This window comes from Mytilus californianus, unplaced genomic scaffold (genome assembly GCF_021869535.1).
Source record: "Mytilus californianus isolate M0D057914Y unplaced genomic scaffold, xbMytCali1.0.p SCAF_1, whole genome shotgun sequence".
NCBI lineage: Eukaryota > Metazoa > Mollusca > Bivalvia > Mytilida > Mytilidae > Mytilus > Mytilus californianus.
This window is the reverse complement of record NW_026262581.1, coordinates 103,066,306-103,076,674: the sequence shown is the minus strand read 5'-3', so window position 1 is coordinate 103,076,674 and position 10,369 is coordinate 103,066,306. Positions and strand designations below refer to the sequence as shown.

Here is a 10,369-nt window from a genome sequence, read left to right as displayed (position 1 = left end):
GCATCTTGTATTCATGATAATAATGTCTTGAAAGTAAGATTATTGTACAGTTTTATAGTTCTTTTTTCATTAAGGTCTCTCACATTGTCCCTAAAGCCATACAAAAAAATCGTCATTTGTCCCTCCATTTGGTGTAAACCATTTTAAAGATCTTCTCTGAAACTACAGAACCAATCTCAACCAATCTTCAGCTGCATGATCCCTAGGGTATCTAGTATAAAGTTTGTGATTTAACTGTTACTTAAAAAACATTGGCCACCATGGCTAAAAACAGAATGTAGCCCTGCATGTGTAAAATGCACTTTTTGGCTTGATATGCATAATTCCAACCATAGTAGATTTAGGTGAGCTTCAGAGGCTGTTCAGAGCCTATTACCAACCTTGAGACAGAAAAAGGTTAATAATATCTTGATTTGCATATTTCAGATTGTGAATTATAATTGTTGTTACATATGAAATTACAAAGTTATTTTTGTTTTATGAGCTAAATTAAGGCCTTCGCGACCATACTCCTTTTATAGCAGAAGGGTCATTCATATTGTACATAACAATATTTTAAATCTGTTCTTTCAGGAACCTGCAACACTTGATAGGGAGGTGAACAGCACTAATAGCACTCAAAGCAGTAACTTAAAATTTCATTGTGAGTGGAAGCATTACTCATTTGCTTCCAACGTGTATAAGCAAGTAAAATCCAATTCAAAAAAACTCAAACTAACTGATTGTGGGAGCCAAATTATATTTGTTAAATATAATGCAACATATGAGGAGGTAATAGAGAAGCTTACAGATAAATATTACCCCTGTGGCAGAAGCAAGAAAGGGTCTTTACATAAAATGACACTGAGCTTGGGATCTTTCACTGAAACAATAAACAGAGAAAATTTTTCAGCGTTACAATTCTACAACGAACGTAAAACTTCAGAAGCAAGGATTTACCTGTTGTCTAAGGAAAAGGTGTGTATCTATTAGCTTTGTTTATAAAAAAAATGTTGATTATAATTATTTAATCATGTCTATTTAGAATGGTATTATCAATAAGTAAACCTAAAATATCCTTATAGCTTACTACGTAACATAGTACTGTCCCAGTACAACATGTCCAATATGAATCCTTTCAGCAAATTTGAATATGATATTATTGTTGTTTTGTACCAGTATTTGATAGATTATAGTGTCAGTATAGTGTGTCTTTACATCAATTTTGAGTGCACCTATTTCCCAGCATTAAGTATTCAACTTGTAACAGTAAGTGTCAAGTCCCTCCAAGCCAAGCATTTAATTATACCCCTGCCTCTCATCTTAAGCTATATATATTAGGTGTATACTTAAGCCTGAATTATTTCTAGTAAATTTAATACAGTTAAATATGAAGTGGAGACTTCTAAATTCAGTCATTATAATAAATTTGGTGTAGGAGGATAATAATAGGAAGTATCCTGTCCATCCCTCTGTCCAAATGTCTAATGTAAGTGCAACTACTCCTTTTAAAACTAGAGGTACTGTGTTCAGAGCTCACAAAAATATACTCAGCTCCTTGCAAAGATCATGTTTTGTATTGAAAACCCCAAAGATCAATTTGACCAAAAACCAAATAGGAGGTGCACAATGGCATTATATGATTTAGAATCTCAGACAGTTTCATTAAATTATGATTTGAGTGGTTTAGGAGGAGTTGCGGATACAAAATGCGTACCCCAATTACAATACATACTGACATGTCTAAGGTATTATAATTATTATTACATTGATATGACATTAAGTTAAATCTCTTTGTCTTTTCTTTATGATACATTAAAATATTTTAATTTTGGGGATTCCGTTATATCCTGGGTTAAAACTTTTTATAATAATATAACAGCTGCAGTAACTCAAAACTGTTGTCTGTCAGACATTTTTTTTGTAGAGCGAGGTTGTTTAAGACAAAGGGATCCTTTATCTCCTTATATTTTCTTACTGTGTGCTGAAATATTAGGCAAATTGGTGAGAAACAATGAGGAGATAAAGGGCATTACTATAGATGATACAGAATTTAAATTGTCTCAGTATGCAGACGATACTGCTTTGATTGTAGACAGCTCCTCTGAGTCGCTCTATGCATCTCTTTGTGATCTCCAATTTCATGCTGAAATCTCAGGACTAAAAATTAATATAGAAAAAACAAATGTTATTTGGATAGGTAGTAAAAAACAGTCAAAATCAAATTTGTGTTAAGTGGGGATTGAAATGGGTACATTTCAACTTCTTGGAATTACTTTTTCAGTTGACCTTGATAGAATGGTTAAGCTGAATTACAAGCCAGCTTTGGAATCTATAGATAATACACTTAACATTTGGTCAAATATAAAAAAAGAAGATTTGGTGTAATATAGGATTAAACACATTTTTAGCTCAGCTGGCCTATGTGAGCTTATGTCATCACTTGGCGTCCGTCGTCGTCCGTTGTCCGTCGTCGTCGTAAACTATTTCAAAGATCTTCTCCTCTGAAACCACTGGGCCAAATACTTCCAAACTTTAACATAATGTTCCTTAGGGTTATCTAGTTTATAAAGTGTATCCATAGTTTTGATTCATTGACAAACATGGCCGCCATAGCTATAAATAGAACATGGGGGTCAAATGCAGATTTTGGCCTATATCTCAAAAACTATAGCATTTAGAGCAAATCTGACACATTGGTAAAAATGTTCAATAGGTCAAAATCTATCACCCCTGAAATTCTCAGACCAATTGGACAATCCATTGTTGGGTTGCTGCCACTAAAATGGTAATTTTTAGGAAAATTTTCAGTTTAAGGTTATTATCATGAATATTATAATAGATAGACAGAAAGTGTAAATAGCAAAAATGTTAAACAAAGTAAGATCTACAAAAAAGTTCGAATGACCAAAATTGTCAATTGACCCCTTAAAGAGTTATTACCCTTTAAAAACAATTTTACACAATTTTGTCATCATGTTTGCTAACATTTAAAAATCTTCTGCTCTGATGCAGACTACTTGGCCAAATACTTTGAAACTTTAACTGTATACAAAGTTTTGATTCATTTACAAACATGGCTGCCATAGCTATAAATAGAACATAGGGGCAAATGCAGATTTTGGCCCATATCATAGAAACTAAAGCATTTAATTAGAACAAATCTTGACATGGGTTAAAATGTTCATTAGGTCAAGATATATCACCACTGAAATTTTCAGAAATAATTGGACAATCCATTGCTGGGTTGCTGCCACTAAAATGGTAATTTTAAGGAAATTTTGCAGTTTTAGATTATTATCTTGAATATTATGATAGATAGAGAGAAAGTGTAAATGGCAAAAATGTTCAGCAAAGTAAGATCTGCAAATAAGTCAAATGACCAAAATTGTTAATTGACCCCTTAAGGAGTTATTGCCCTTTAAAGACAATTTTACACAATTGTGTCATCAACACAATCATATTTGCTAACATTTGAAAATCTTCTGCAGCCGCTCTGAAACTACTTGGCCAAATACTTTGAAACTTTCACTAAATGTTTCTCAGGTTATTGAGTTAATGAATTATATCTGAAGTTTTGTTCATCGACAAACATGGCTGCCATGTCTAAAAGAAGAACATAAGGTCAAATGCAGTTTTTGCAGCTTATTGATGATTTAACATGTTTAAAGGAAATTTTGCAGTTTTAGGTTATTGTCTAGAATATTGTTATAGATAAAGATAAACACCAAAAATAATCATTGATGAAAGATTTAAGCAAAAAATTACAGGTGAGCGACTCAGGCTCTTGAGAGCCTCTTGTTTCTAGAGGTAATTGATGTGTAAACTCGGTCTGTTAACTCACAAACTGAAGTAAAGTCTGAAGGACTTTTATGATAAGTTTGTGAGTAAGCGACCCAGTTTACACATAAATAACCTATAGAAAAAATGTGTTTAATCCTTATAATTCTTAATCCTTACATTATTTATTATTTCTTCTTAATTTAACTTTCTTTTCGCCCCCAAATTCCATTCATGTGTACCACATGAATAATTATGTTATTCTATTCTGAATACCTTTATTTACATACATGTTGTTGCTTATTAGGGCCCTGCCAAAGGTGGGTCGCCCTATAGTGATCAGTCTGTCCGTCCGTCTGTCCGTCAGTCTGTCCGTAACAAAATCTTGTCTGCTCCATATCTTGAAAACCGTTATGATTTCAAAGTTTAAGCTTCACATGTATATTGACCAACACCAGAGGGTGTGTCATAATGTATGTTCAACTTTGTAGGTCAAAGGTCAAGGTCAAAAACTTAGGTTTTAGTATAGAACCCCATGTCCTGTGGGAAAGATCCTGTCTGCTCCATATCTCAAGAACCGTTATGATTTCAAAGTTTATACTTCACCATGGGCAACAGCATTCTTAAGTGGTAGAAAACAACAAGTACGGGTAAACAGCAGCTACTCAGAATTCAAACAGGTGACAAGCAGCATCCCTCAGGGCAGTGTACTGGGACCAATATTGTTCGTCATTTACATTATTACGTCGTTTAAAGCATTAGCAAGGCCTAACCTCGAATATGCAAACGCTATATGCCATAATATGTATATTGACCAACACCAGAGAGTGTATCATAATGTATGTTCAACTTTGTAGGTCAAAGGTCAAGGACAAAAACTTAAGTGTTAGTATAGAACCCGATGTCCTATGGGAAAGATCATGTTCGCTCCATATCTCGTGAACCGTTATGATTTCAAAGTTTATACTTCACATGTATATTGACCAACACCAGAGGGTGTGTCATAATGTATGTTCAACTTTGTAGGTCAAAGGTCAAGGTAAAAAGACTTACATTTGGGAATCCCATGTCCTATGGTAAAGATTGTGTCTGTTATGGACAGCGGGGCCCACTGTGATGGCTCCCATTTCACTGATATCTAGTTATTTCAATAAAGCTTATTCATTATAAAAAAAAGTTAATCAGCTATTTTGTGTGTGTCAATTCCTGCCTGGACATTTTGGGCTGATCATTTTGATGTATCATGCTGCATTTTGTAAATCAAAGGATTGGTAATATTGGCATATTAATAAGTTACTGTAGTTGATTATCAGCCTATTTAAAATTTATCAAATCACGTAAACATTGTGCATTTGTTTTTACAGATACATGACATGCTTGCCATAACCGATTCCGATTCTGATGAATTGGAAAGTTTAGGATTTCCCGGAAACATGTCCCCACCAGAGCCTGAAATAATACTAGGAGTTGGAAAGCCTATGACATCTCCAGCCATGAATGTTCCTTTTAGATCATCAACACTAGGAACACCGAACATTGCAACTCCTCAGGCAATTGTTTCTAGTAGAACACCTACACTAGGAACACCCACACTAGGAACACCCACACTAGGAACATCAATAGGAGCTTTTGGTGGAACACCAATAGGTGCTACTGATACAAACAAACCTATTGTATTTCATGCTGATACACCTACAGTAAGTTTTCTATATAGGAACAAGCTAAGCATTTTATCATTTAACTCTTTAACCTTTTTTAAAAAACTTTGGCACATGTTTCTATATTTTTATACACTCCCCAAAAAACAAAAGTTTTGGGGGGTTTATAGGAATCACCCTGTCCGTCTGTCTGTCTGTATATGTCTTGTAAGCGCAACTACTCCTTTATGAATGGACCAATATTGATGAATCTTCACACAGTTGTAGTACATGATATAAGGATGTGCATGAAGGAAAATATTTCTGGTAGGAATTATTTCAAGGGAGATAATTGAATCTACTGAATTAAATATAGCAATAAATGGCAACAAGTCTTGTAAGCGCAACTACTCCTAAACAGATAAATCAATATTGATGAAACTTTACACAGTTGTTGTACACAACCTGTAAACGTGCATGAAGGAGGATATTTCTGGTCAGATTTTTTTCAAGGGAGATAATTGAAATCACTTAGTTTAAATATCCAATATTTGGCATTTAGCACAACTCCTCCTAAATGACTGGAGTAATATTAATTAAACGTTACACAGTTCCAGTACATGACCAGAGAATGTGCATAAAGGAAGATATTCTTGGTCTGAAATATTTAAAGGAAGATAATTAACTTGCTTTAAATAGATGTAGTTATATTTTTCTGGTTTCTACACACTGACTTAAAATATGCAAAGAGAGATAAATCTAATTATTATTAATTTTAAATTTTCTTTTATTTAAAGTCATAAATAGTAGTTACACATTCCTTTTGTGTCAGAAACTTCTGTTGTGTTAACTATTTAATCACAATCCAAATTTAAAGCTGCATGTATCAAGCTTGAATGTACCGTAGTGTAGTAAAAATGCCATAATGGGATGGGGTATCCTTAGTGAGTTGGCTCACAGTTTTATGCAATATTCACTATCCACACTCATCTGTGTTCACTCTTGTTATTAATTGATAGCTGTGAATTATTCTCAAGAATTATAAGCTTAAAAGAGGTGACTTGATTATCATCCAATGATACCCTGACGACATAATAGTAAATGAAGTATAACCAACATAAAAAACACTACACAATTAAATACATTATATGATATTTCTCAACTCTTGTCCAAGCCTCAGGTTTGTCAAGTTCTGAAGAGAAATATTGATTTTAATAAAAAAAAATCATATTAAATTGATAGACTTATTTCATTTAGAACTTTTAGTTGTCTAAATATCAACAGATTTGACATGTATATCTTAAAGTCATATGAAAAGAGTTGATGGAAAAAATTATGTTCCCTAAATTATTCATCCAATACATGCACATATACTAAACTAAGACCTTTGTAATATATTTTCACTTTTTATATTGAGTGTAATGTGTAATTTACAAACAAAATAATGCGTTTGTTGATTTTATATGGAAACCATCTTTCCTAATTAAACTTAGTGACGAACTTGCGATGTTCTCTGACACGTTTATATTGATAAACAATCGACAAAAGTGTGCACTGAAAGCATGTGGTTAATAAGTGTGACAATTGAGCTGTGTTGATTAATCCATTTTTAAAATATTTTCTGCGTGTTTTTGTTTGTTAATCAACCTTATAAAACTGTTTTAAAACAAATTTGTGTATAAAAAGATTTCTTTCATCATCGATCAAAAAATATGTCTTAATTTCCAATGAATGTTGGTTTATTTTTAATTTAATTTTAATATTGTACTTGCGCAGTAACGGCTTTCACATTGTTTAAGAGGAATATCATGCATACGGAAAAGCATTCGTTGAATATCAGATTAATTACTTGCTGGAAGTAAATAATTCAGAAGCCGTACATTTCATAAAGTTTTACAATAAAACACAAGAGTTTTCACTAAAAGAAGTATATGGATAAAGGTTAACTATTTAGTTTAAAAAAACATGTTCAACTTTTTTTTTCAACAACTCGTTTCATATGACTTTAAGATTGCACATGTACATATGTAGTATATATACATGCTCTACAAAATAAACTTTAATATTTTCGTACGACTGATGCAGATTTAATTGAGTTGAATCCTTTGTGAAAGGCCGCTGCCTGGATATATTGGTTTCTATTGATAACAACAAATGACAAACAACATCCATTCAATATTAAAACTATATATGACATCTTGAGTGAGATACCATGGAACATGCAACACTCTCCTGCCTTAACTACATTTGGAAATCTATCAATTATAATAAAATTATATTATTCAGATCAAGTAAAGTATACACAAATTTTGCTTGCTGATTAATGATGTTATATTTTAGCTTTGGTATTTTTTTTTTTAGGTTACATTCTCATATGACAGACGCTGTCAGATCTGTGTGGACCGGGAAAGGGATGCCTACCTGTCACCTTGTGGTCACACATTTTGTCTTGTCTGTGCATTGCAAGTTGAAAATATGGGGCAAAACTGTCCATCCTGTAGGGGGGAAATTGACAAAGTGTGTTCCATGTTTCTATAAGTTGTTATTCATGTTGATAGATTGTACTTTTTTGTAATAGGAGTGTAAATGTAAAATGATATTATGTTTGCAAGTATTAGACAAATATATATGCTGGTTCAAAGAATGAGGTAGAAAGATGTAAGCAAATGTTTTTTTTTTCTTTTCAAAGTGTGAAAAAGCATTAAATAATGTTATTTAATGAACTGAAGTATATTAAGGTAAAAAATTACTTATTTTTACTTCATCTACAATTTAGGTATGTGAAATGTTAAAAAAACTTCCTTTTCACGAAATTCAGTATTAATGACTATTCGGGGACTATTCTTTTAATCACAAAATTTATGTTAATAGAAAATTGTCGGAAATTGTAGTCAGTGTGTAGTGTCCATAACCATCCGAATTCTTGTAAAAAAGTGTATTTTAAAGATTTGTCTTTTCAGAAATTCATTTTTTAATCATTCCTGAAGTGAACAGCACTTCTTCTGTTTAGATATGTTTAAAGTTTTACTTCAGATTTGAAATTACTTAATTTGTCCTGTCAATGTCAATATGTCTTGTTTGTTTTCATTGAAATAGCTTTAATTACATAAATTCATTTATAATCCAGCAGCATTTTGGTGTTAAAAATGTAAACATTAATAGAAAAATACACTAATTTGATATTTTACCTTTGAAAAATGGTTCTTGAAGTGATTAACTTTTAAGAGTTCATTTTGTAAGAGATCCATTTTCAAACAGTGATTTAAATTCCCATGATTAATAGGTAAAATCCTGATGGTTTGATGGATTACATGTATATAATCTCTCATTTTAAGAGCTGTGCAGTTATTATAACATTCCTATTTTTTTTACTTTGCAAGATAGGGGTGTTACATTGTAAAATGTGAACCATGTTTTTTTTCTCTGTGATTTTTATACCCCTGCTTTGTACAGCAGAGGTATATAGTAATGGGGAAGTCCGTCCTTCTGTTTGTCTTGTCCCTTCCTTTGTCCCTTCGTCCGTCCCGTACAATGTGTTTCTCTTTGTTTCCGCAACTCTTCCTTTAAACCACTTATCAGAATGAAAGAAACTTTTTCAGATTCTTTATGATATAATGCCATTGTGCACCTATTTTGTTTTTGTTCAAAATCATTTTGGGTGTTTCCATTTCAAAAACATGGACTAAAAATACATGAAATAGGGAGTACCCATGTTGTATCTGTGCAACTTCTCCTAAACCACTTATTATAATTTAATAAAACTTTCTCAGATTCTTTATGATATAATGCTATTGTGCACCTCCTATTTTTTTTTTTTTCAAAATAATTTTTTGAGTTTTTATTTTAAAAACGTGGACTTTTCCATTGCCTTATAATTGGGATACTCATTTTGTATCTGCAACTCCCCCTAAACCCCTAATCATAATTTAATGAAACTGAGATTTTAATCAGCAATTGTGCACCTCCTATTTGATTTTTTGTCAAATTGATATTTTGGGTTTCCAATACCAAGACATAAACATTACAAGGAACGGGGGTATAATTTTGTGAGCTCTGATCACAGTACTTCCAGTTGGTTTTGTATTTTGTTAATTAGTTGTATAAGAATCATTATAAGTTAGGCTCAACAGGTATGATAGATAATTTAAAATACATAAGTATTAAGAGGTTATATTTACAAGTAGTGTCTGTAACCAGCACTTACCTTACTGTTTACAAAGGATATTTAAACAACAACTCATTGTTTTTCCCACTAACCAAATTTCATGTATTTAGGTTAACAAATGATTTTTTTTATTGTTAACTTTTATTTTTGACCACAAGTAACTGTCCCCTTAATTGTGTTTTACCCAAATAAATCAGTTGATTACTTATAAGACCTGGATCCTTCATATATACTATAGATGCTTTATGTTATGAACTTTCAGTCTGTTGTTCATTTTCCTCATTTTAAATAGTTCAGTGATTTTTTGAAAGAAAGTTGTTCATTGGATGTTATTTTTTCTATTATTGTGAATTATAAGATGTATTTGTGGTTTCTTGGAAAATCCTTGTGCCTGTAAAGACAGTTTTCACATTACCTCATTTCATGGATCAGTGAACTAGTTAGTTTGCATTGGCCAAGTCCATATATTTAGTACAGTATATGGAATTATTGTAAGGTGTACTGCATGTTCTACTATAGTGTTGACCATGACCTCATTTTCATGTTCAACTGATAGAAGTTAATATTTTGTGGTTTAGTCTAGTTTTGAGATACGAAGAAGTCATTATATCATATTATATCCGGTTAATGGAATGGTTTTGAAGGTCTACATGTTTGTTTAGCAGTAATTGTCTGACCTTGACCTCATTTTTATGGTTCAGAATTTTTTTTCCCTATTTGATCTGGTTTTTTTGTCAATTGACCCCTTAAGGAGATACATGTATTACCCTTTTAAGACATTTTTTTTCACAATTTGTTCATAATGTTT

The 10,369-nt window shown here is 32.1% G+C and overlaps 1 protein-coding gene across 1 annotated transcript; it reads left to right on the top strand.

Annotated features, from left to right (window-relative positions):
• The first annotated feature begins 639 nt into the window (after positions 1-639).
• On the top strand, positions 640-8,475 carry LOC127728373 (uncharacterized). Its single transcript, XM_052235709.1, has 3 exons — positions 640-957; positions 5,124-5,456; positions 7,758-8,475. The coding sequence occupies exons 1-3, from the start codon at positions 838-840 to the stop codon at positions 7,932-7,934; spliced, it is 630 nt and encodes a 209-aa protein (XP_052091669.1). The 5' UTR covers positions 640-837; the 3' UTR covers positions 7,935-8,475.
• Positions 8,476-10,369: the final 1,894 nt, after the last annotated feature.